The sequence below is a fragment of the Nipponia nippon genome, unplaced genomic scaffold (assembly GCF_047370975.1).
Source record: "Nipponia nippon isolate SJK-2023a ecotype South Korea unplaced genomic scaffold, ASM4737097v1 scaffold_1, whole genome shotgun sequence".
Lineage (NCBI taxonomy): Eukaryota > Metazoa > Chordata > Aves > Pelecaniformes > Threskiornithidae > Nipponia > Nipponia nippon.
The window spans coordinates 53,841,140-53,868,560 of NW_028262290.1; the positions used below are offsets into that span (position 1 = coordinate 53,841,140).

General features: G+C 43.5%; 1 protein-coding gene across 2 annotated transcripts; it reads left to right on the plus strand.

The window, feature by feature from the left end:
* Window positions 1–13,429: 13,429 nt before the first annotated feature.
* Window positions 13,430–21,310, plus strand: LOC104015764 (myosin regulatory light chain 2, smooth muscle minor isoform). 2 transcript variants are annotated; one of them, XM_087755655.1, is made up of 4 exons: window positions 13,430–13,752; window positions 19,220–19,417; window positions 19,588–19,749; window positions 20,800–21,310. In XM_087755655.1, the coding sequence occupies exons 2-4, from the start codon at window positions 19,234–19,236 to the stop codon at window positions 20,970–20,972; spliced, it is 519 nt and encodes a 172-aa protein (XP_087611781.1). In that variant the 5' UTR covers window positions 13,430–13,752; window positions 19,220–19,233; the 3' UTR covers window positions 20,973–21,310. The 2 variants fall into 2 exon arrangements, with proteins under 2 accessions (XP_087611781.1, XP_009466827.1); XM_009468552.2 differs by lacking the exon at window positions 13,430–13,752 and adding an exon at window positions 17,454–17,585.
* The last annotated feature ends 6,111 nt before the right edge of the window (window positions 21,311–27,421 follow it).

Here is a 27,421-nt window from a genome sequence, read left to right on the forward strand (position 1 = left end):
TTGGCCCATAAAGTATTATATTCTTGCCATATTTGAAAACGGGCAGGAAGACTGCAAATATAAATGAAACTTATTTTAAATAATTTTTATTTTAAAAAATCTTTTATTCAAAACCATCAAAGATCAGTCTAGCAGACAAAGAAAATAATTTCATGTGGAATCTGAAAGAAAACCCAGCTGCAATATAATGGCTTGCAAAAGGAAAAACTGATTTTCTCCATGCCTGTGGGTCCTGTTCTTGCAGCCACTGGCTTTTCTAAAGTACTGAGTAAACATGAGCTGGAGAAACCCTGCTGGAGGCTCTCACAGATGCGTAACTGTCAAGTGTTGCTAGCAGGCTGAGACAAAAACATTCTCAGCACCAGATAAAAAAATGAACCTCGAGAATGTGATTAACTTCCCGTTCTTTTCTGAAGCCCAAGAAAACAAACTCACCCAATGACTGTGGCAAAACACCCCCATTTTGCTGGCCAACTTGGTAATTTGGTACTGCTCCCCTTACCAAACCACAGGAATCTGGGAAATTTTCCCAGTCTTTAACCGTCACCACTGCATGCTACCCACGGCATAAGAATCAAAAGACTTTGGTTTATATTTCTTCTTTTTTATAGAACTTTTTGTCTTGTTATTCTGTGCTCTTCCTTTATTTTCTTCTCTTTTTCCTCTCTTTCCCCCGAGTATTTTGCTCTTCACAGGATTTGCTTGACTGCACAAAACACTGATTGCTAAATTTTCCTTACACCAGAGGGAATTACTATTTAAAACAATGCACCACCAGCAAAATTTCTAAATCTAGCTCTACTTCAGTTGTGGTTTTCAATCACATTTCTCTCTAATGAGTCTGAATTGCGTGCAGCAGTATAAGAGCAGCCTTTTAAGCTACTGTGATTGGTTTGCAAGTCTGAAGTAAAATAAGAGAGTGGTTATTACTTTTATTGTATTGCATTTACACACTTGGAATAATATTCAATTACTAAGAAAGTCATTACTGATCTTAAGCAGAGAAAAATCTCCTGGAAAAAATTAAGCCTCTGTGTAAGTGAAGGACTTCAGAAATTGGTCATATATTCTTGTAAGGTAAGATTGCTGGTGCCAGACAGAGGACAAGTGTCCCATCATTGTACTGTGATCTCTCTATTGGCCATTATTTCTAATTAACCTTACGTTTGTAGAAATTTGCATACTCTTTTCCATCTCAGGGTACCATAAAGCTAGTCCAGCTAATAATTTTTAATAATTAGTTTACAGTAAAGCACATCTGAATAGCAATTTGGATCTACAATAAGAATTGCAGAATCACAAAATAATTCAGGTTGGAAGAGACCTGGGAGGTCTCTTGTCGAACCTCCGGCCCAAAGCAGGGTCAGCTGTGAGATTCAGCGGTGAGATCGTCCATGGCTTTGTTGAGTTGGGTCTTGAAAACATCCAGTGATGGAGATGGCCCCATCTCCCTGAGCAACGTGTCCTAGCCCTTGACTATTCTAACAGCTGAGAGACAGAAGCATCATCCACAGATGCTCACAAATTTGGGGTTTCCCCTCCAGAATCATAGTTTGATTCTTTGTTTGCTTTTTTTAAAAAATGTGACATGTTGCTAGCTCTGCAGTCTGGTGTTTGAACTCCTCCAGATGACCCCAATGCACACAGGTTGCCAGCATTCTGAAAGTTGCAGAACAATAACAACAGACCATTTGGAGGTCTGATGACAGATTTGTTTTAAAAATCTCTGCAGTTTAAACAGTTCTGTATTTTACTATTTTTACCGGTTCAGATCTGTTACGACCAAAGTCATTCCTGAAGCCAGCAATTTATCAATGGCACAAAGCAAAGCGATTTTGCTCCATTGCACAAGTTTCCAGTATCTACCTGTGGATGCAAAGCTTTTCTTCAACCCAAGGGCTGACTTTTGACAGTGGCAGGCTCTAAAGATGATTTCAAGGGTACTTTTACATAGCAACCTACTTGCCCAGTTTTCCATCTCACATTCTATGTTCCTATTTCATGCTTTCTGAGCTTTCCCTTACCCCGGAAAATCAGTGGCAGAGCTCAAGTCATTGGGCTGGGAGCATTTGAAGGGATGCAGCTGGTGAAAGCCTCTCAGAAGAAGAAGTTTCCCTACAGTCAGCTGGGTGCTATCACCAGAGAGGAGGTTTCTCCTAAAAAGGCAAACCTTGACATCTAGATGATCTCTGGACGTAGCTCCAGGAAGGGTTAGAGCTGCATCACTGCTAGATTGTCATGAGGGCTCACAGAGCTACAGACATTTAGTATGAGCAAGCATATGATGTCCAGAAACATGGTTAAGTCTTCAGCTGCATGTCCAGATAAAGGATGTGGACCTGAGAAGAAGAAAATAATCTTTCTGTAGGTTCTGAAAGAGCTGCATACCAATCCACGGAAGCTGAAGTGGTTTCAGGAGTTTAATGACCCATATGAAGGAAGATTAACTTCTTCATGCTGGACACTGGCAAGGGAAAGCCACTGATAACAGTCATCAGTGTTAGAGACAAGCAATCTGTATTTACCTTGCTTAGCACCGAAAGCACTGAGTTGTACAGATATTGCGAGCTGTGAGAACACGGAGCTGTGGCAATGACAGGCATTTTAAAATTTGAATCCGCTCACTAAAATTGCTGAATAACATTAATTTTCAGAGCACTGCACCTCTGAATTATGTGTACAACTAATAGATCAGTATTCTGAATGTAAGCTCAGATGAGCTAATCAACCACATGGTTATTTGCATAGATCAGTGAAAACTGCTGAAAGCACTACTGATATTCGCAATCTCTAGCAAACACAGCAATGCCTTATTTGTTCTTTAGTTTTTCTTTCCAAGTGTCAGATACAAACATAATATTATTTCACTGAAAATAAGTAATGAGAAAACAGAAACCAACTGTACAATTCACAAAACTCTGTAGTTTCAGTCCCTTCTCAGTGCAAGTTCTTAAAACAAGCTTGTAATGTCAAATTGATTTTGGAATTCAAATAATTTAACCTAGGAGAAGCAATTACCTGGGAAAGACACATCTTAAGAATCCCAAAATACTTCAAGGAAGAAAGACTATATGTTAAAGCATTACTATGCAAGACGTAGTATTCAAGAAGTTTGTGAAAAGCACTCACTAGGTGAGTTGCATATACACTGAATTAATAGCCAGCTTTTTGTAATGGTGGACTTAAGAGTTCATGGGGAGCTAACGATTCATTCAACATTATCACAACTTGAGCAGGCAGATGTAGGGCTGCCAAATCTGAACACAGTCTCAGGGAATGGCTCCAGTACAGTCTGGGCACACGGGGGTTATCCTCTCCCTGCCTTTTCTATGCTGTGATCTGTCTTTTCAGTCTGCCCATGGGGGTGGAAGGCGACAAGGAGATATGATGTAGGAGCCAAATATGTGCAAGCCTGACCAGAGAATATAGTGCTGGAAATGCATTTCAACCTCCAGTCATCTAAGTCAAATTTGCAAACATTAAAATCCTGCCACATAACTGGCTTTGTAACTTTTCCTTTCTTTTTTTCTCTCCTTTTCCTGTAGCACAATTAAATGGAGATCTATTTCCAAAGTGCATTTGCAAACTATTTGGTATTTAAAGCTTTTGAGTCACAATCACTTTGCTGCTGCATAGCTACATCTTATTCTGAAAACGGTTTCTCTTAGAGTTTGCTCAGTAGAGCAGGTCCACCCCTCCTTAGTGCCAGTATTAACTTCGCTGGCCAAGGAAGATGTTGCAACCTAATTCTCTGCAACAACTGGAAGGCTGGTGGTCTCCTTGCTCTGCTTGTATTTCTCCTGCTCACCGAGTAAACATGCCACATAGGCAGCGTGGCAGCCATTTGAAACCTGACGGGGATCTGGCATTAATAATTCTGCGTTTTTGTAACAGAATGTCTTTCATTCTGGTGTCCTTATATACACTTCTTTTGTGATTAACGTCAGCTGTCTCCAGTTCAAGAAGCTGAAGAGATACCAGCATCCTGAGTTTTGTCTTTCTGTGAGTCTCTAAATTGTTGATAAGTGTATTATAAAAATCTTTGTCTGCATATGCCCTTATTACTTGACCTCACTGTTGCTGCTAGTGAGCTGGCAATGGGGCAGAAAAGTCTCTTTTGCCCAGGTACTTTCTGCTTTTGAACTTCATATAATAATAATTCCTCCAGCACTCATCCCCTGTGTATTAAAACAGACTAGATGAGTAATTCAGAGAACTACACACAGAGGGCTGTACTCTTCATGGATAGGCACGCACTGTACGTGATCCTAAAAAGCCTGCTAACATAATTGCAACAAAATCTCTTTATCACAAGAGATGCTGCTCCGCATGGCCCACTACACTGCTAACCCCAACGGATACGATTCCTAATCTTTATATCTATCATGAGAAAAACAGCGGAAGGAAGATAGCCTCGAGAATTATTATCTCTATATACATACAGTCTTTAGATTAATTAGAAACATTCTTACAGATAACAGCATAATCTTTGTAGGAATAATTAGAACAGCGATACAGACCCACAACACTCAAAGTTATTAGATAAAGTTAGAAGAGTGTGGAGTCTGGAGTTCATATCATTCACTGTGTTATAAAGCTGATACCAACCCAAGGACTAAATGTGGACCGCAGAAAATACGGGGCATATCTTTGTTTACTATTTATAGTCACATGCAAACACAGAGGGAAAGTATTTGCCCACTAGATGTGTCTTATTTTCTATGAGATGGTCCAAATTTGAGCCCATCTGTTGACCATTTATCACCTCCTGGCAGGTTTTTGAAGTTTAGCCACAGTTACTGTATTTGCTCTTGCAAAAAGGATTATTTAAACATCGCTTTAGCTCTGGCCAAAGGCCAAAGAAAATTAAAGTTAGCTACAAGGGACAGATCAAACTGAATAGTTCAAGCCTATTTTCACATTCTGTGGTTTTATGAATTAAAGTTTTAGGTTACTTAACTTGCAGAGGCTGAACTTCTTGAAAGTTTCAGATTCCAATGGGATTTTGGGAAAAATCTGTGCAATTAATCCACACTGGGGGGAAATGGCAATATTTTGGGGCCAGAAACATATTATTCTTAAAGATTTTTGCCAGTATTTTCTTGTATTTATCTATATATGATGTAGAAATGGTTTTCGTCAAGCCATTCAGAGACACCTTGAAATTTTGAATACATTTACTTATCATTACTTCTGCAGGTCTGAAAGCATCATGAAAATAAAATACACAATGAACATTTTTCAGCCAATATCAGATTTCTCTCATTTTGCCTACAGAAAAAATGTTACCTTATTAAGCATACCACAGTATTTACACTCTTCCCATCAACAAAAAAGTCCTGTGTTTGGGGTTTCAGAGTGGAAGGGTGTGTGCTGCCCCGACAGCGATCGCAGGCAGACAGCTGAATCCTCAGCCCCCGGCTGTAAGCGCGGGGCATGTCTGAGAACAGCCCTGCAAAAGGTATTAGTGGCTTCCTGACGCAGGGCTGATTTTCTGCTTATCCTCCTGCATCTGTGTAAAATTTTACTCTTTCATTATAGCTCTCTAGGGACTGTTACACTAGCTGGCAGAGTAAATACAGAGGGAGTATGTCCCTTCCCTCTGCTAACGCCAGCAGGGACTTGCGACCAAGTGCAGCTGCGTAATGACTGCTAGAGGGTTAACAACAGCTGCTGATGAGCTCCAGAAATTCCTGGTGGAGCGATTAATTTTTTTTTTTGCTGCCGGGTTGCTAATGAAGAAGGGAACAAGTCTGCCTGTCGGCAAAGCTCAAGCGAGCAGTGCCTGGTCTCATGTATGCACTGCCTGCCCTGGAAGGGGGGTCCCTCCCCAGGAGGGTGCGGGAGCAGTGGGAAACCCAACCTGCAGCAAGGCAGCCAGAGTCCTGTGTTTCCCCAGCAGCTGCTCCAGAGAAAGCAGCGAGGCCTGGGCAAGTGGAGTCCGGTGGGAAAAGGGCTGGACAAGGGCTTCAAAATTTCCAGTCAGAAAGGCGGGAGCTTGTCCTTGCTTGTGCTTTTCTCTTCCTTGAAATCGGTACAAGTGGAGGAAAAGGGAAAAAAGGATTTGATTACATCTGTCAGATACCCCAAGGAAGCCTTTTTGGGGTGCAGTCTTGGGGGAGCATCGTCCGTCAGCAGCTGTTCTGCAATATGAGACACTCACCAAAAGACTACCTTTAAAATGTGAATATCTAGAGAGACTGCAAAACAGGGTTTTTGATTCCCGCTACCATTTGCAATCAGCTCCTGTTCACTATTATCACTCCAGAGCCACGGGTCAGATTACAGTTTTGGGTGGAGCGTTTGGAAAATGATTATGCCCTCCCTTATCCTTACTTTCAGTTGGAGAAGCTGAGTCAAGTTACACATGCCATTTCACCTTATCGTCTGGTTTCTGGTCTCAAGGCTGCTGTCATGTGTAAAATGGCCAAAGACTTAATACTTGTTTTTTTAAAGTAAGATTTCCTTATAAAAAGCACAAAAGACAGCTCTCTAAACAAGGGCTTTTGAGACATCTTCCCAGGTCATCAACAGAAAAAATCGTATTTCCTTCCATAGCTGGCAACAGGGAGCCAGTGGAGTCCTGGGTGCAAGAAGAATATCCAGATAATGTTCAGTGGGATAGGCTTACAAATAGGAAAATTTCAAAATATTTGATTTTAAAAGCATTTATGTCTTTCATCAATTTTTCACAGTCCTCATTAAGTCCTCATTACTTTTCCTATACTACACAAGGGAGAGAACATGTTCTTAATCCTAACATCAAAATTAACATGCTCCTGTGGGCTATCCAGGTAGACTTGAACTAGGAAGCATGGCTAGAGAAGGACAGTGTACCTAGAGCTTTGTGAAGCTGGGTTTGATTTGCTGTGTTCATGTGCTCATTTTCTCATTGTAATTTATTTGCTTGTTCACTGCTGTCCATGTGCTTATTTCATCAATTCTCACCGAAAAGGATTCATAAACTATGAGTTCTCCATTGGCTTTCGGGTTTGAATGAAACTCACCCCAGATCTCATTTTTTCCAGCTCTTGGTCTACTATAGAATATTTGTTTTCATATACTTTCCAAGCACTTGGATATTTTATTCAACCCAGACTTATTCAAAATTGCCTTTTGGCCTGTTCTAAATTCAGTCCAGATTCAGAGGAAGATTGGCAAACCTCATTCGAGCGGTAGGTCAGCTCTGCCTCATCACGCTCACACAGGTAACTGCTGAAAACAAGGAGACTAATTTTGTGTATACAAGCAGAAAACATAGGTGTTGTTGATTACTATGATATTGTACTTCTTACTGCATTTGCAACTTTGATTGCAATACTGTAAGCCAAAATGCTTTCCAACCACAAAAAAATATTTGCGATTTTCGTAAAATAAACACACTGATTCCCAACCTGCATCGAAACCAGAGACTGCTCAGCATTTCATCACAGGTGAAACTGTGACGTCAGGTTTCACAGAGCTTTAACAGCTGTGATAAACCGAGCTCTCAGGAAAGCTTCTGAAGCAACCAGAGCTTGGAGACACTTCTGTATCTTTCTGGTGGCTGGGAAAAAGCGATGAACAGCAGCGAGGCAGGTCAAAGAGGGGCTACTATAACAAGGCAGACCGCCATTTTGTAAAATGTCCAGCAATTCCTCTCGCCAGAGGCGGGCAGACGCTCGCTACGGGCATTTGCGGGACTCGGAAGCACCCCAAGCGTCACCCCGCGGCTCGTGTCCGGTCTTACCCCTTCCTTTTCCCGGCCACAGCAGGATTTAGCCCCAAATCGATTTTATGTCGTTTTACAGCGCCCTCTCCTGCCGGTGGCGGTGCCGAACGCCGCCGCCCTCCCGGTTCCCGCCCAAACGAGGAGCTCCCCTCACTGGCGGCAGCCGGTACGGGAGCCGCCCGCGGGGCCGGCGGCTTGCCGGGACACAGGCGTGCCCAGCTCAAGGTCAGGTTTAGAAATCAAGGTGAGTAAATCACCCTCGGCTTCCCCAGAGCCTGAAAGCAGGCAGCAGCAGGGCTCCGGTGCGGGCTTCTGGCAGCGGGGCGAGGAGGGAGCTGCCGGGAGGATGGACTCCGAGCCCAGACGGACGGCCTCCGTCCTGCCGCGGGGCCTCCCATGGGGATGGAGTCTCTGTCCCAGGCTTTGTAAGGACAGTGTGGAAAAGTAGCAGAGCCCTGCTGTAAATAAAACAGACGTCTTCCTCCTGGAGCACGGCACAATCGTAAAGGCTATTTCATCCGCATGGGGTTTGTGCACCCCCAACTCCTGCACAACCTGCGTAACCCGCCCACAGGTCAGTAAGGTGTGACAGAAGTTGTCACAGAGCAGAACGGGCCGAGAGGATGGACGGACCTTTTATTCCTTTTATTTCCAGTGCTTGCAATGCCCAGTGCGTGGCTGGACTCCTTGCATTCAACATTAGAACCAGGTTTTGTCCCAAAATGAAAGGGCAAATCTGCTTCACGCATACTGCAGCAGCGCAAAATGAAAGAGAGATGCGTTTGCAAGATTAAAAAGAAAGGAACATTGCAGAGATGTTCAAACTAAAAATGGTCCTGTGGCACTGACCATGTCTGGGAAAAAAGTAATGTGGCCTGGGGAAAAAGTAATGGAGCAGATAGAAGTCTCTGGAAAGAGCAAGAAAGAGGAATATAAGATCTGATGTCATCCAGCATACTGTAATCAAAGGTAACTTTATTTTTAATCAGTACTTTGTAGTTACTTGCTGTTCAGCGATACCAGAGGACTAACTCACTACGTAGACCCAGCTGTTCGCTACAGACAGCCCACCAAAGTGCTCTTTTTTAACGCTTCAGACACTTTGGTCATTTCTCTTCCACATGCTGTCGCTCATGGCCTCATGCTGTGGGAGAACGGCAGCTCGGCTCAGACGGCGCTTTTGCTTGGTTTGTTCTCAAGCGTATTGACGCCACTTTGCATTTTCAAAAACATTTCTTTACTTCAGCTGTGAGTGGGAGATCCAAGTTGTGCGAGAAGCGAACGGACAATAAGGATAAAGCGGCTCAGCCTGCGCAGAGCGAGCAAGCAACAGCACCTCTGACTTCTCCACGGGCACATCTTCACGGGTCGGTGAGGCGCAGGGCCGTACCCCGTCCGAGGAATGCCCTAGGAACGGCACTGCCAGCCCCGCGGCGTGGCACCCACCTTCCCCCTCCTGCTACCAGCTGGAGTTGCACTGTTGAAGTAAACTCCTGTTATTCACTGTAGTGCGGAAGATGTGCGTTGATTGCTGGAATTGGTAACAAGTGAGAGCATGTTCCTTTCCTGACTGTCAATATTGGTGATTCCCAGAATGTAACTATAGCCCGGCTTCCTTGGTTTATTTTATTTAATAGTCTGACTATATTATCGTTTACATAACTGAATACCATAAAATAATATATTCTCCTGACCTTTGTTGCAAATGTATTAAGCTATTGTTGCTATTATTATTATTGTTATTGTTATTATTTTTATAATTTTTGTTATTGTTATTATTTAACTACTTTGGTGATTGTTTCATTTCTAGACAAAGATAATAAAACATTTGAAAAGCATTAGAAAAATTGCTAGATTTGACATATGGTTAGAGTAGGCAAATCATCTACTTGAGGACAGTGCTCAGCTTTGGTTTCTTTGAATGCTCTAGGTCCTGCTGAGTTGTTTGTTTGTTTTTTATGGAGCATGAGCTTCGTTAAAGTATGCAGTTCATTAAAATACGCTTCTCCCAGTAAAATACATCCTCACAGAGAAGACACACTGATGAAGAGCTGTGACATTCTGGCCCTTTACTTCCATATAGCCAGGATTTTGCTGGCTGCAGACCCTTCTTGGTAAATTGATATAATTCATTTTAGGCTGCCATTGCCAGCCTGGATTGCAATATGATCATTTCCATGGAGGGGAATCGTATTGTATGTATGTGGAAAATACCAATCTACATGCAGAATAAGGTATTATTGAGAGTGAGAAGTTCCCCAAAAGTATATAAAAAGCAGCAGTGGAGATCCTTATGGCAGCGGAACGTGAAAATACATGGCAGATGCAAGCAGATGCCAGTGACCAAGCAAGCCCAGGAAGGCAGACCCTTCCCCAAACAAGCCACTGCAGAGGAGTTCCCATGCAGATTGCCTGCGAGCCAAGAGAGGAGCCTGTTTGCTCCATTAATAGTGTATTTACTGCAATGAGACTATCCACGCATACAAAACAGATAAGAACCCAGAAGGATTAGCCTAAGTCTAGTGTGTATTCAAGACTGAGTTTACAAGCAGCCTTGAAAAATTTCTTTAGGGACCTCTGGCCTCTGAGGAAGCAGCAGTTAAGTCACTTAAAAGTAGATATTAAAGTTATTTAGGCGTCCAAAGATCGGAAGTTCATAGGTTTTTTGGAAGTGCGCAAGCTTCTAAATCTCATTGAAGGTAGACTCCAAAACTACTTATTGAATATCCTTCTACATTCCCACCTGCAGCCTTTATGTATCGCTGGTTGTTTAGCCCACCCGTGCTTCAGTTTCGCCATCTGTAAGGTGGAACTCGTGATGCTTTTATACTGTCTAAAGAAGTTTAATGTGAGCTAATGAAGAACGTTACAAATGAGTCGTGTATCTTTTCTATAACTAGTTAATTATTTTTTCTGGAAACAGGATTGCTCTTCATGAATCTATATTACTGCCATCTGTATTTCTTAAAGATGCCTGAAATCTAGTGAGTCTCTAAATTTCTCCTCACTTCTCTAAATAAAAGGTTGCACACCTTTTCCTATTAAGAAATGATTCAGAGAAAAATCTTGTGAAAAGTCAATGGGCAATAAGGTAAACTCAGCTATAGTGATTTAGAGTATAGGCTGAAGTCCTCCATGGTTAGTCAATATATTAAGTATTGCTCATTGTGTTAAACATTAAACCTGGCAGCTACTCATATCCAGACACTTCAGAAACAGATCTCAGGTATGAAGGCTTATTCTGACAGGTCTTCCTACGTATTCATTATTCACATTTTAGCCTTTGATTGTTCTTGTATTTGTACATTTTTCATTATTGCAATTTTGGGTAAGCTAAAAAAGTTATTTTTGAATAGGTCATTGAAATAAGTATACTTATAAATCATTGAGTTAATATTGTATCAAGTTTTGAAGGAAAAGATTAGGAAATCATTTGTTATCCAATATTACTCATTTCATTGTTGGATAAAAACACAACCTCTAATGTAGATAAACATTTCCTTTCCTGCTCTTACCAAGGCTAACTCTGCTAAGTTACATGTCAATTTTGCCACTGACTCCAGCAGTAGAAGTATTGGACTCTAGAACCATAAGAAACAGATGGAAAAAAGTGGTTCAGAACGGGCACGAGTTTCGTATGCGGCACGAGGAACAACCCATTTCTGGATGACGAGAGGAAAGGTTGTCTCAGCTCCCACGGCATGGTCGCTCTGCGACAGAAACGCGTCCGCTCGGGGTCAGGCACTGCCCGTTGCGATGCAGAAGACTCATCCCAAGCGGGCGGCCTGCAGCATCCCGCCAGCCCAGCAGAGAAACGCGGGAGATGTGACAGAAACCACCGTGCTTCCCTGTAAATAAAAAATACCGCCAGCAGCACCAGCGACAGCGAAAGCCGTGCAAGCGGTTTTTCGTGCCTCAGCAGGCGCTCAGCAGCTGAGCAGGGAGATGCTCCCCCAGAGCCCCGGTCTCCCCCCCCAGCCCTCCTCTCTGCCCCGGCCAGGGGAGCCCCTGGGGGGCACGGCCTGGCTGCTGCACCTCCCGGTCACGCAGTTCAGTTTTATTTCCCTTAATGAAGTCAGAAATACGGGTAATCTGTCACTGTTTTCACAAACCATGTGAGAAATTAGTATACCTGAGCCCTCTGGCCGCCTGTTACACCTGCTGGCATTGGCCAAGGAGGGTAAAAATTATTCCAAAACGGGATGACATACAGACAACAAACCAGCATAAGCCCTTTTACTTAGGAAACCAGGCCAGATACACAGCCTTACTTGTTGTCTCTCAACCCAAGACAGACAAGTAATTAACTTGTTAAAAACAGTGCTCCAGATGTATCAGCTCCATCCGTTGTTCATAGAATCACAGAATCATTTAGATTGGAAAAGACCCTTAAGATCAAGTCCAACCGTTAACCTAACACTGCTAAGTCCACCGCTAAACCATGTTCCTAAGCGCCATGTCTACTCATCTTTTAAATACCTCCAGGGATGGGGACTCAACCACTTCCCTAGGCAGCCTGTTCCAGTGCTTGACAACCCTCTCGGTGAGGAAGTTTTTCCTAATATCCAACCTAAACCTCCCTTGGCGCAGCTTGAGGCCGTTTCCTCTCGTCCTGTCGCTTGTTACTGGGGAGAAGAGACCGACCCCCACCTCGCTACAGCCTCCTTTCAGGTAGTTGTAGAGAGCAATAAGGTCTCCCCTCAGCCTCCTCTTCTCCAGACTAAACAACCCCAGCTCCCTCAGCCACTCCTCATCAGACTTGTGCTCCAGACCCTTCACCAGCTTTGTTGCCCTCCTCTGGACACACTCCAGCACCTCGATGTCCTTCTTGGAGTGAGGGACCCAAAACTGAATACAGGACTCGAGGTGCGGCCTCACCAGTGCCGAGTATGGGGGACGATCACCTCCCTGGTCCTGCTGGCCACACTGTTCCTGATACAAGCCAGGATGCCATTGGCCCTCTTGGCCACCTGAGCACACTGCTGGCTCATGTTCAGGTGGCTGTTGACCATCACCCCCAGGTCCTTTTCCGCCAGGCACCTCTCCAGCCACTCTTCCCCCAGCCTGCAGCGTTGCATGGGGTGGTTGTGACCCAAGTGCAGGACCCGGCACTTGGACTTGTTGAACCTCCTACAGCTGGCCCCGGCCCAACGATCCAGCCTGTCCAGGTCCCTCTGCAGGGCCTTAACGCTATTGCAACATACCACCTCCTGAGAACGCATGACGGCGTAATAAAACGTATTTTTACGTTTTATTGGCTTGGTTACTGGCTCCCCCGCACCACCACGCTGTCCTGGATATTCAACGAGAACAGGGAACAGCGATTTAGTTTTCCGTCAGAAAACGGGAACCGCGGAGGTCTGTGACGCTTTATGAGGCCATTTGAACTCTAATTACAGAGAGCCCCTCGGAAGGGCGGCACGGGCCGTTGGGAAGGGCAGTTTTGCGGCCGGTGTGAGGCGATGGAAGGCGGGAGGGACGGGCGGCCCGCGGGGAGCCTGGGCCGGGGGAGCGGGGAGGTAAAGCCGGCCCGCGGGAACCGCGCCCGGCGGCGGGGCGGGGCGGGGCGAGGAGGTAAGGCCCGGCCTCGCCCCGCCCCGCCCCGCCCGTCGCCGCGAGCCGGGCGAGCAGGAAACTCCCGCCGTTGCCTTACAAGGGCAGACGCGGCGCTGCCTCCGCCCCTCGCCCCTGGAATGCGGTGACCGCACCGCGCTGTACCAACGCTCCTCCCCGCCGGGGGGGGGAACGGGACAGGGACCGAGACCGAGGCCTTGATCTCATCCTCCTGAGGGGGGTAGAGACCCCTGAGAGGACGCGCGAAACCCACAGGCGCCGTCGGGACACCCCCGTGCGCCGTGTGTGCCGCCTCGCCGACGAGCTTCGCCGCCAACTCTCCCCCCCCGCCTCTCCGCGCCGATGGTCTCGCCCACGCCTTCCTTCCTCTGCGCCGGCGGGGCGGCGGCCGCTCGCTCCCCGGAAGTGCCGTTGTTGCTGCCGCCGCTGCTGCCTGCCGCGCTCGGACGAGGACCCGCGGCCGCCAGGTGAGGCGGGGCCGCCGCCAGCGCTCGGGGGGGGCCTCGGCGACTGCGACCGCCCGCGGGGTCGGCAGCCGGGGGGAGGTGAGGGGCGCGGCCGGGCCGGGCTGCCTGAGGAGCCGGGCCGGGGGTCGTTTGCGGCGTCACCCGCCGCGGGGGCAGCCCCCCTCGGCCCCGCCTCGCCGCTGCCGGGCCCGGCTGGAGCCGTGCGTGGCGCGGGCCGGGCGGCTCTCCGTCAGCGGGGCGCTGGCCGCGGCCGCCAGCGGGGAGCCGCCCTGCGCGGCCGGGGCTGGAGCGGGGGGGACCCCGCCTTGGTGGTGGCCCGCGGGCCGGCCTGCCCTGCCAGCCGGGCGGTGGGCCGCTGCCGCGGGCACCGGCAGCCGGCAGGGGGGGAGCGGCCGCCTTCCGGCCGCATCGACCCTCTCCGGCCCTTTGCTCGCCATGGTTAGAGCAGGGGAAGGGCCCGTCCGAAAGCCCCTGCGGTTGGAAGGGGTTGAGATAGCAGGAGAGGTCCTGAGTCTGTCCTTAGCTGATCACGTTTTGAAATAATTATGGCCACGACAAAGCTATTGGGGACAGCTTGTAGTGGTTTCCACTCTCTCACTTGCAGGAGGAGGCTTTGTTGAGTCACAAAAACGAGGTTTTGAGGCAGGTTTGACTCCTATAGAAGGGCTTAGGAAAACTTGTCAATGAGGAGTGTATTAAGCTGGCTTTCAAGACTAGGTGAGATTGCATAGGCTGTGTTTTTCTTCCCCCCCCCGAAGTGTAATCTGCTCTTTATTGAGCTTTGCCACAGGTCTGCTGGAGTGCCTTGGTCTTGTCATCTCCTCCTGATACCACCCAGACTGTGATGGATGGGTGGTGGTACCTGATGCTGTAATTGGTTACGTGGACAGAACTTGGGATTTAGTTTTGAGGCTGACTTTGATGATTTAAGAGAGGGTGGCCATTATATCTTAGTTTAATAATGTTCCCAAATAATTGGTAGTGTTAAAATAAAATATTCAGTGCTGAATTTTATGTAGACTTGCGCCACTGTTCGTAGGTTGTAAAGTTTCCTATTTTATTGTCTGGCTTAAGCTCTTCAGTTGCTCAATTTTGTCTCCTTCTAGGGTGTAGCTTTTTCCCAGAGGTAAGGAGCATAAGATGACTTTCTGTGCTTCTGTAGTTTGATATCCATTGCTATTGCTTGACTAAGCAAATGAATGTACATGTACAAGCAGTGGAGAGTGGCACAGTGCTATTACTACCTCTCTAGTCTAGTGGGTGCAATTTATTAATTTTTTCAATATGTGACAATTTTCCTAAATAAAGGTTATGTTTTTGGAAATATCTTACGATAAGTCTCACAGGCAAGATCTTACTTACAAGTTTCTTGAATGGTTTCCAAACCAAGGCCCAGACCATTCAGTGCATCATAGTATTAAACAACAGACTAAACCTGCCTGTTGTGACTTGTACTATCTAATGTGAAGTATTTCCATTTTTTATCTACTGAAATTCTTCTATTTTCAGCCTATACTTACCCTATTTCAATTATAAAAGCATGATTTTTTTTTCTAAATAAATGACCTGGTGGATTTGTTGGGTGAAATCCTATTTTCTATAAAATTAGTGGGTCCAGTGCTTGATTCAAATGAGGTTTGTTCTTGCCCGTTACATCATTCACTGTTGTACACAGAGGGATAATACTAAGTGTAAACACTTGGAACTTTTTCATGATAAATTGATCTCTTTGGCAAACTTGATTGATGTCCTTGTTTTTCTGAACACGTTCCAATTTATCACCCTCTTTCTAATAGAGTTTTCCAGAGCTGAGTGCAGGATTTTATAGAATCACAGAATCGTTTAGGTTGGAAAAGACCTTTTAATATCATCAAGTCCAACCGTTAACCTAACACTGCTAAGTCCACCGCTAAACCATGTTCCTAAGCGCCATGTCTGCTCATCTTTTAAATACCTCCAGGGATGGGGACTCAACCACTTCCCTGAGCAGCCTGCTCCAATGCTTGACCACCTTCTCGGTGAGGAAGTTTTTCCTAATATCCAACCTAAACCTCCCTTGGCGCAGCTTGAGGCCGTTTCCTCTCGTCCTGTCGCTTGTTACTGGGGAGAAGAGACCGACCCCCACCTCGCTACAGCCTCCTTTCAGGTAGTTGTAGAGAGCAATAAGGTCTCCCCTCAGCCTCCTCTTCTCCAGACTAAACAACCCCAGCTCCCTCAGCCACTCCTCATCAGACTTGTGCTCCAGACCCTTCACCAGCTTTGTTGCCCTCCTCTGGACACACTCCAGCACCTCGATGTCCTTCTTGGAGTGAGGGACCCAAAACTGAATACAGGACTCGAGGTGCGGCCTCACCAGTGCCGAGTATGGGGGACGATCACCTCCCTGGTCCTGCTGGCCACACTGTTCCTGATACAAGCCAGGATGCCATTGGCCCTCTTGGCCACCTGAGCACACTGCTGGCTCATGTTCAGGTGGCTGTTGACCATCACCCCCAGGTCCTTTTCCGCCAGGCACCTCTCCAGCCACTCTTCCCCCAGCCTGCAGCGTTGCATGGGGTGGTTGTGACCCAAGTGCAGGACCCGGCACTTGGACTTGTTGAACCTCCTACAGCTGGCCCCGGCCCAATGATCCAGCCTGTCCAGGTCCCTCTGCAGGGCCTTCCTACGCTCCAGCAGATCGACACTTCCACCCAACTTGGTGTCATCTGCAAACTTACTGAGGGTGCACTCAATCCCCTCATCCAGATCGTTGATAAAGATATTAAACAGAACTGGCCCCAACACTGAGCCCTGGGGAACACCACTTGTGACCGGCCGCCAACTGGATTTGACTCCATTCACCACAACTCTTTTGGCCCGGCTATCCAGCCAGTTGTTTTTTTTACCATTTCAGGCATAACTGCACCAAACTTGGGCTGAAAGGCACTAGAGTCTTGTGAGACCTAATGTTTCTCTATATGCAGGCTGACAGGTCTCTTCAAGTGAGAGTCATGCCATCTGTATGGCTGCCTCCCAAGCCTGGTTGATAGAAACTTAGAAAATAGTAATGCAAACATTGGCAAATTTTTCATCTTCTCTAGTACGATATACTGATACGGCAATCTTCTGAACAGAATTAGAAACAGTCTCTCTTCCCACCATGTGTAGCTACAGTCAGCAGTAGTCTGCTTCTGTTACCTCCTCTCGATTAGGATTCAGTTATACCTGAGAGAATTGCAGGTAGTGGCTTGCTGGGAGCACTGCCTTGCGCAAGCACATGCAAAGTCAACTTTTTAGTTTACTTTGAATGGGCCATATCCTGAAAAGTATGAATTATTTCAGGGACCGGTTATTAACAGATAGTCTTTGACTCTATTCTGGGTAGTGGAACTTTCAATCAATAATTCAGAGTTTAACAGTAACTTGCATGAGGGTTTTTACAGAGGTAAGGAAAAGACCGCACAACCCTTGACTGCAAATTGAAAGCAAACTACCTTTATTGTCAGCTGTCTTCATAAATATCTAGATGTCAGGAGTTCATATTTATTTGTTGAAGTGTTGTTGGAGGCCAAACATCTCGGATAGCTTGCGGTTAGTGAATGCAGTGAAGAGAACTTCGGTGTTGTTGAGTGATGTGCAGTTGCGTTTCATAGGCTATTTTTAGTTCGGGACATAATGGTTTTTTTAATACGTCAGAAGAACGTTGCATATGCACGTAGCATTTAAAAGTGTGGAATTAGCAGGGGAAATCAGTAACGCTCTTTGTAGACAGACTGAGAAGGACGTAACTATGGAATATCCTTTTATGATCCAGATGCTTGGTACAGCATGTCATGTATCTGATACAAAACAAGGTAAAATCTTTCCTTTAATTAAAACCAAAAAACCTAACTGCTTTTTGCCTGAATATCGAATTGATTGACCATGTAAGGGAGTTACTTAGCTTAATTTTACTCCCTTTTTTTTTGAGGATGAATCCAAGTTAGTGACTTCAGTCTTGCTTTTCAGGAGTCTAACAGAAAATACAGTAACTTTGAGCAAACTATTGGAGAAACCATTAGAACTGTGCTGTGACTGATCAGAATTGCACTTCTGACTAGATAATTTTTTTAAAGTTATAAAATTAATACTTAGTGTAAATTTCAAAATGTTGGCATTCTTGTGACTACAGGTGAAGCTTAAATTTGTCCTCTTTCAGGACACTTTGCTTCCTGTAAAATTCAAAATCAAGGATGGAAGGGATCTGGTTTGCATAACATTTGATTTGGGCATAATAAAGGATTATAGCAGCATGGATTGCTTGCATTAGATAAAACTAAACCATAGAGGTGTACAAGACTCTTAGAAACAGCATTAAACAGGGTCTACCTTACTTTGATCCAATAGCAATGTTGAGGTCGTCATGTTTGCATTTCAGTGAATGACTCAGCTTTTCCTGTTTGTACCGTCAACCACAGTTCAACACTGAATGTATCTTCCCAGCTAAAAAGCAGTTAACTTGGAAGCCTCATGTCTACCCTGATCATATTAGTGTTATAACGTGTAAACTACCACGTTTATTTCTTCATTTGATAGCTCAAGGGAAACAATGAAATTAGTAATTTGTGATACATGAAACTTTATAAAGAGTCTATGAGAATATAGAAATGTTTTAAAAGCTTGATAATGTAAAAGAAACAATCTTCAGATTTTTAGAACTATTATGTCAATTTATTTTAAAAGAGAGTGTGCTTGCATTTGCATATGTATTGTGTAATAGTTCCACTGTGTAAGAGAATTGCAATGAAGTGCTTTTGAACCACGTCAGTGTCCTTTTCCTAACACACACAATCCTCTAGTTGACTTTGAAAGCACTGTAGCAGGAGTTCTTTGGCAGATCTCACTCCCAGCCCCAGCTCCGTCCAACGATCTTCACAAAAACATTAGGCTCTCATCAGAGTAATTTTGGGTCCTGAGACCTACTGCTCTTTTAACAGCAGCTATTCTAACAAAATGCTATTCAGAGCCTAAAATACTGGTTTTTTCCTTCCTAAATGTTAGTTTAGCATCCTGCTTGATTTATTTAACCACGACATACTATGCTAGGTAACAGCCCATGTCCTTCTGTGTGGTAGGTCAACAGTGCCTCCTAAACAGCTATGTATGTAGTCATCTTAATTTGTGGAAGATGCAAATAGAGAATTGAATCAGCAATACAAGCGCTATATTTCATTTCAAGAACCATGATTTGATTTGTTTTTTAATGTAGCCTGCTATTGGCCTACAGTGCCAGTCCCTGAATCCTGAAAGACATTATGCTTAACAGCAGATGAAGTCCAAATGAAAGAAAACAGTAGCAGGAAATATTAAAATAAATGTGTACTTTGGGGTATTTGCTTATAACATGGAATTCGATATTCCTTTATCCATCTCTCTGATGGATAAATATCCATCAGATATCCATCTGATTTAATAAGGCTAAATCTTGGATATGTTTCTGTCTCCCTAGAACCAACAGCCAACATGTCTAGCAAACGGGCAAAGACGAAGACCACCAAGAAGCGCCCTCAGCGTGCCACTTCCAATGTATTTGCAATGTTCGATCAGTCACAGATTCAGGAATTCAAGGAGGCCTTCAACATGATCGACCAGAACAGGGATGGCTTCATTGACAAAGAGGACTTGCACGATATGCTCGCCTCCCTTGGTAACGTCACTTCTCTTCTGTTTATGGTTGCCAAGCAAATCTGTGCTGTTATAATGAAAATATTGAGTTTGGGATAGCTTATGAGAGGGGTCTCAGGTTGCATTACGCCATCAGATTACTTTTTTGTTTAGTTTGAAAGCTAAAGCAAATATGAATCCTTGTATTTGTAGGAAAGAATCCAACGGATGAATACCTAGATGCCATGATGAATGAGGCTCCAGGCCCCATAAACTTCACGATGTTCCTCACAATGTTTGGTGAGAAGTTAAATGGCACCGATCCGGAAGATGTCATCAGGAATGCTTTTGCTTGCTTTGATGAAGAAGCAACAGGTACGTGGGTGAAATAAGTGTATGTGTATTATTTCTACTTAATTTTCTAACAATAAATACTTGTATTCATATAAGTGATGATGAATTCTTTCACTCTGAAAATTCTGATTTCTGCAAACTAAAAATCATGCCATGTATCCTCAGCAGCTCAAATTAGCTTTTCAAACACTATAAAACTTAAAATCTCAAACTTCTGGCACTTTGGTTCTGTTGTTCAAGACAGGAGAAAGGAAAAAAGATGTTGATTGGGAACCAGGGTCTTAAATTTTTCCTAAGTTAAAATTCAGCTTCGGGACAAGTTTTGTAAGGGGAATCCTTGTCGTCAAAGCTGTTGTGCCTTTATGAAGAACTTGTTTTCTGTCAGCAAGTATTCACCTTCCCTCTGTTAAGCTGCACTTAAAGGAGAAAATTAATACAAGAAAAAACGTGTGTGACTCACAAGAGTGCTGATAGGAGGGATCACAAGTTACACAAGGCTGCTTGTTTAATAAACAATGCCAAAAACGTATTCTTTGCAACCAGTCTAGTAAATCTGGGTTTTGTCACTGGTTTAAGATCAATTTAAAATCTTTGAAGTATTTCAAACTTCCCTGTGTTTCATGCACTTGAACATTAGTAGTCAAGTTCCATTTTTTTTTTTTTTAGTGGCTTTCATTAGGAATGTTCAAGACAAATGGATCCCCTTTGTGTAAAATATACAATTGTTAAAAGGCTCTCAGTACTACTGGGAGTATAGCCCTTCTGTTGGGAAGAAGGTCCAATATGTATACTGACAAATTTATATATTCTTTGAAACAACACAGGTAAATCATAAAATGGCCTTCACTTGAAGTAGTGAGACCATGCAAATGTACCTAAGAGGCTTGACTTGGTGGAATGCTTGCAATTATTTGGCAATTACAGTTATAGGCTATAATGGCTTTGTTTTCATTTGGCAACAAAGACTGTAGGTCTCTTTAATTGAAACAAGGAATTCAAAGAAAGAAATTATCTGTTAGCAGATAAGGAAAAGGAGGTTTTGCATTTATGCCCTCTTACGTTGTGTTCTAGGGTTCATTCAGGAAGACTACCTGCGAGAGCTGCTGACGACCATGGGAGACAGGTTCACCGACGAAGAGGTGGATGAGCTGTACAGAGAGGCACCCATCGACAAAAAGGGGAATTTCAACTACATTGAATTCACGCGCATCCTGAAACACGGAGCAAAAGACAAGGATGACTGAGCAAATCCCTGGATACCTGCAGATTATCTCTACTTTACAGTTATGTTTATTTTTGAGGGTTTCTTCCTGATAGAACTTGTTGCATGCATTTAGCTTTACAGCTTCTGCCTTTCTCAATGTATTTATCTATTCCAGGCCATTTAGGCACATTTGCACCTGTGTAATCAGACTGGAAGTGGGGAAAATGTTGTGAGGAAAAGGATATGGGGACAAAGATCCATGGACTTTTGATAGTCCACAAAAATAATCTCAATGATTCTGGTTTAGCTGGATTTTTACATTTTTGTAATAAAGGCCATTTTGAAATAAAGATTGCTATATAGGTAAAATACCTCCAATTCTTTTGTGAAGAATGACATTTCTATTATGCATTTACAAATGCAGGTTGTGTTAATTGTATTTTACTTGCAGTTGCAAGTCAAGCTGGAAAACTTATTTTCATAATGTTTTGTCCAGTGTCACACAGTTCTGAAATGCTCCTAGCAGTATGTGCTGGTGTCTTTAAAAATGCAGCTGTACAAACCTCTTATCTCAGGTTTTTGAAGTGGCATCTGACTGGTGTAAGTAGTTAGCCAAAGAAATGGGTAGGGAAGATTGTTACAATTGCCTAATAGCCAGCAGAGAACATTTATGGTTCTTAAGCAGGTATCATGCCCAGCTTTTATTTCCTTTTAATATTGATAGTTTTTTAGCAGTATTTTCATGTCAAAGTCTGCATTCCTGCTTGCTAAGCCTTTATGCTGGCAATAAGTGGGAATTAGGCATATTTTTTCCCTTCTGCTGAAGGAAGCTTGTGCAAAGCAATCTGTTTCTGAGCTACAGTGTCTGTGCTGGCACTAATTAACAGCAATACGTGGCCAGAAGACCTATATAAAGCTTTATTGTTCTGCGGCTTTTAATTTGTGTGTGAGAATGTGAGCAAAGTAGTTCTGAAATTAACTTGGTAAAACCCTATACATGCTGAAGTCCCTCTTTAAAAAGATCATACGTTTTCCTCAGCTACATCAATAAGGTGGCTTTTAAGCAAGCAAGACTCATTCATTTGAGAACAGCTCTGCTGATGCTGTCTCAGATACCAAGAAAAGAGGAAGGTTGTTCTCTTAGTTCTCAGCATGACCATGTCCTTCCATGTGTCTCATTCTCTTGGCTACAGCAAGCTGAAAAGCATAAGGGGAATTTATCTTGCCTTATCTTACCATCAATTAAAGTGATGACCTCTTATCCAGAAACCATGTCCTGAGCTCTTTCATGTGACTTAAAAGACCCCAAGGAACAGAAATTTTACTTCAGCTAAAGGGCTTGTAAAAGCTGGGACAGCATATATACTGTAAGGAGGGTTTGTCTCGTGTCCTGTGTGGTAGCACAAAGGCTTGGTTACTTAATCTTGTTTGTGTTCCCAGTATGGCAGGTCTTGAAGATATTCTGGCTTTAGCTTAGTAAATAAGTTAACTTGACAAAGTATACTCAGTAGGCATAGTTTGATTTTTTCTTTTTTTTTTTTTTTTGTATCTGGGTGGTTTATTCTACTTTTGGACTTAAATAAAATGAGTTTTCAGCCATTCTTTTCCCAATTTTGTGTTTTATCTGCTAACTGGAACTTAGCCTCAATTTTTTCTTTTTCTCCTACCCAGGCTATGTTCTTTGCTATACTACTACTGACTGCCACACCTGCTCCTTTTCTCAAAAGTTTGTTTTTAAACTATCTCAGTGCTCTTCAGTATGGTTGCTGAGGTATTTCTCCATGGGATGCCTGCAAGGTTCTTGCAACAGCTGATTTTTTTGGAAGGTAGTTTACAAGTTTCTATGGAAGCTTTCACCTACAATGCCCATGTGACAAAGACAACAGTGGGGATCTAGGAAACACTGTCTTGTTGAAATGTCGCTATGTAAGGTTAAGCTGAAGAACAGTTCTTTAGACTGATCTTGTCACATCTCTGCGATTCAATATTGTGTGCATACATGCAAGGAGCCTGCACTAAGGATAGATGTTAAGACTACCTATCTTGATTATTGTTTCCTTTGAATGTCTAAATGGTGTAAGATTCAGAGGATCAGTTGTCTTCTATTAAGAACACTGGGTGCCCAAACCATTCTTTTCTTGATCCTGCCCTCTCGGTAAATTTTAGGTGCTGGTATGTTAGTTATGCTGAGTAATCGGCAGACAAGCCAGCTGGATTTTTCTTGCTGGAAGTAAGTTTTGAAGTAGTGATTTTTAAATCATAAATGAGAGTTATGCAAAAGAGAATCTGGTATCTTCCTTGAGAGGAAATTGTCCACTTCAAAATCTTTTGTACTGCTGCTCTCGGTTTTTGAACAGCCAGCTGAAATGTGGGGTGTAGCTGCTTTGTTCCTTGTTGCACCGTGTGGGCGCTATGTTCGTGGCTGCTTTCTCCAGTTAGGGGGTGGGGACAGGGAACTGCATTAATGTAAAGATACCTCCTCAGGAAGACACGTTAATGAGAAAGAGTTTCCAAGGATGTTTGAATATAACTAATGACGACCTTCCAAGTTCAGGTTTCCCTAGTATCTACACTGTAATGTAGACCAGTTAACCAGCAAGTGGGCGCAAACCCCTCAACCGCTGGAAGGCTACGAGACCTACAGACCCAGCCAAGAGACCATATAAGAGCATCAGATGCGTTTTGTAGCTAGGCAGCGAGGAATGTCCAGACAGCTGAGGCTGCGTGCCAAGGGCTGTAGGGATGTGTCATCAATAATCCACTTCCAAAAATAAAAATAACTTTGGTCACTGAAACAGCTTAAGATTCTGATGACTTAGACGTAGCATTTTGCAGTCAAAATCTTGGAACCTAATCTTTTCTCCCTTAGGGTTCATATATAATGGTCTCCAAGCTCCACGCCAGACTAAGCTTATGATGAAAAACTATTTTCATAGGCTGATGCACACATTTAATAGTCTTAAATCTTCAGTGATATATAATGCCCTGTGAAGCACTGTTGAAAAGCAGTGATTTATTTTACATGACCCATTTACCCTGTTCTGAGGCTACATCCGCAAAGGTCGAATTGAAGCCAAAGAGCTATTGCAGCTGCGTGAGAAACCTGCAGAGAGGACGACGTTTGTGTGAAGCGCTGCCAGTATATCCTTGCCTGCTGCCTTTTTTTTTTTCCCTCTCCTCTGACTGCTGCTGGAGATACTGGTAACATGCAACATTTTAACCGCTCCGGATACACTTGTTTCTGCTCTTTACCCTGCATTTAAGCAAACAAAACCATCTTTTATCACACAGTGATCAGATGACTAAAGCATTTCACAACATGAAGTCAGCTTAATATACTAGCTCAGCAGCTACCTGATGTCACAGAGGTGGTGTTCGTACACTCTGAAGTAAGGATCTGTTTCACCAGTGACCTAAGGACTATCTTTAGGTCGCTTGTTTCTAGGATCGCTATCATATGTTGAGAAACGAAATGTAACACAGGGGCCCCATCCTGGCACAGCAAGCCTTTGTGTCCTTCCCAGTGCATTTGTTCCAAAAGCTGGAAAATATCTGAAATCTTGTCATCGCATGGCCTTTTCTTGTCCAGAATGTTACTAACCTATTATTTGCTATGTTCCTGGGGAGTTTCAAATAGCAATGAATAGCTCTTTTACCGTACTGAAGGCATTCAGACAATGTAAGTCTAAGTAACGTGTGAGTAACAATCAAGAGTCAGGAACATTTTAGATACCAGATATCAAGCTGCCATTGGTATTGCCTATGTACCCATGCTCCTATTTTGGCTTGCTTGCTTAATTTTTCAAACTCTACTGTCATTTTTAGATAACCTCCTCCTTCGGAAAAACGGTTTAGGATGACAGTAACTCAGAAACAGCATTACAGAAGCCAGGAATAATATAGAGGGAAAACGAAATCAGGAAATGCCTCTCAAAATGAAGCTTAAAAATAAGTTATCATGAAATGTTGAAAAGCAATACTGGAAAAAAAACAAATTCCACACAGCTCATTTTTGTTGTGCTCTGAGCAGCAACTCCATAGAGATCACTGTTTTCCCAAGCTTTTGATATATTAAAAACTTTTCATCTTTAAAAAAAAAGTGGCAGCACATGGCTGCTCTTCCTGTTTTCCTCTGCAGCCCGTGGGCCTGTACACACATTGTTCCCTGGGACCAGGCATTTTGGGTAGGAGCGAGCTCAGTTGCTGCAGGCAGACAAAGCAGGCAGGCTGCTGTGGTAGCGCACCCTTTGGGAATCCCTGTGCTAGACCTTGGGGGGGAAAAAAAACCAAACCAACAACTTATATTGCAAATTTCAACAATACAGAAAAAAATACTGCCAAGGAACATTTTCAGACCAAATGTGTGATATTCCCTAGAGAACAGATCCTACATAATAGACATTGCATCACAGGGCTTAAAGGGTCATGCAGTTTGCATGAATGTAATAAACCTAAGGGAAGATGTTTACATGTTTCTCGGAAGCATGTAATTAACAGGAGAGCAGGAAATCAAACCGCCTCCTGGAAAATCCCAACTGCTTGCTGCATGCAGACTCCTCTGCCACGCAGCCGTGGGTCGGTCCCTTAGTAAACCAGCCTTGCACTTTGATAAAGCTTGAAAGTCAGTTACAAATACTATAGGATTAGGCAGGTCAAGACTAACTTTAATACATGCACTTAAAGGAGCAGATGGTGTGTGACAGCAGCATTCATTTTCGCATTCTTGTAAGTTGTCACTGCTCAATTTTGCAAGGTTTATTTAATCCTTAATTTGTAATTTCCTCAATTTGACTATTTTAGGGTATCAGTGAGTACAACCTCATAAATACTGAACTACGTTTTGTTTTGTTTTTTCCTTATGAATGTTGTGGGCATAGCTCCTTGGGAGTTAAAAGACAGCATTTCACAATAATTTCCAGCCTCTGTCCAGCATATTCAAGTGAGTGGGTGTAAAACGAGGCCTGCGAGCCCTGTCTTAGTATTTGCTAAAATAGAGTTGGAGTCAGACATGAGTAACTTGAGCCTTGACTTAGCATTGTATCTAACGGATACAGGTTTTTTTTTTCCTCTATCAAATTCTTCTTCCTTAATTGTGAGCTAACCATCTCTAACGCAACAGGTTTTATATTAGCAACATATTACCACGCCACAAGAAGCATGTTGATTTTGAAATTGCTCCACCAGCCAACCAAACTTGCATAGGCATCAGCTAATAAGAAAACTGATAACAGCTTACTTTTTATGTCAAACACCTGATTAAATACATTCCTTCTTGTTTTCTGGGTATGTTTTAAAATACCATTTTAGGCCTTCAGCCAAGCATTGAGCATATTTCGTTTTCTTCCTTATTTGTACATACACATTGTCAGACAGATACAAACGCCAATTTAACAGGCAAGGAGGGGCACATATGTATGTCCTTAGGTTTAGCAGAATTAATTACATGTGCTTGAAAGACTGGAGGCCTCACTCTCTTCTTACTAACAATACCCTATCAACACTTACTTTTGCATTTCACTTATAAACATTTTGGAATCGTGGTGTCTGGCAATATTTCTGTTTAAAACTAGTGCAAAAAGGGGAGAAAAACCCACAAAGATTTGGCTAAAATTATTGCAATTTACCAGCTGGGACAAAAAACAAGTGATGGACATAGAGCACAAGTGGCAGTACAGTGACTTCTTTATCGTAGAGAACAGGTAGCAAGGGACAAAAACCTAGCAGAAATCAACAGCCCAAGATGTACTTTTCAACTGTTTCTTTCTTTATTTTTAAATTTGTGTTCTTACATATATAGGACTTTGGACTTGGGAATGCAAGGAGCACCTTGTCTGGTGAGTCCAGTCCCTCGATACTCCATCAAACATGATGGACCCATTCATATAGGGATCGAACTGCAGATTTAAACAATTATATTGGGGTTTTTTGTTTTCTCCTGTTTTGCAACACTTCAGAGACTGACTTTATTTTATTTACGTTACATTACATTTCTCTGCTTTGTCCTTGGCCCTGGCACATCATTGTCATACGATGCTCTAGAGGACTTATGTTCTCGCTTTTTCCTCAGCTATGCACACTGGAAGTTACCAGAAAGTCAAAACAGAGCTATTTGTCATTTTCAATATAAAGAAAGAATACATCTTTCTTCTATAGGCTCCAGTACATTCCCTGAGAGCCTTTATTTTTCATGCTTTAGCATCTACATTGTGGCAGGGACCACCTGGGAAAGCAGTAACTTACCATTTTTATTCATGAGGTCTTTGAATGAAAACAGGGAACACCCTGCAGCCAGTCAGAAGTCTTGCTCTGAGGTCCTCCAACAGACCCAAGTGAAGACATGGATTCAGAATCCCTTCTCACTCACAACTTCTCAAACGTTTTCCCTTTGGATCACAGCGCTGGAGCTATTTTTGGAGAAATTCCAGAACAACTCTGGGACACTCCCAGCATCACACAAAGAACGACTGCCACTCTGACTGATACAGCACT

What these genes read in the sequence shown, in the direction of transcription:
- LOC104015764 (XM_009468552.2), top strand. Translation starts at nt 17,522, where the DNA reads ATGGAATATCCTTTTATGATCCAGATGCTTGGTACAGCATGTCATGTA. An exon ending in TGTATCTGATACAAAACAAG is followed by an intron (nt 17,586 to 19,219) that starts GTAAAATCTTTC and finishes CTGTCTCCCTAG; the next exon opens with AACCAACAGCCAACATGTCT. An exon ending in CGATATGCTCGCCTCCCTTG is followed by an intron (nt 19,418 to 19,587) that starts GTAACGTCACTT and finishes TTGTATTTGTAG; the next exon opens with GAAAGAATCCAACGGATGAA.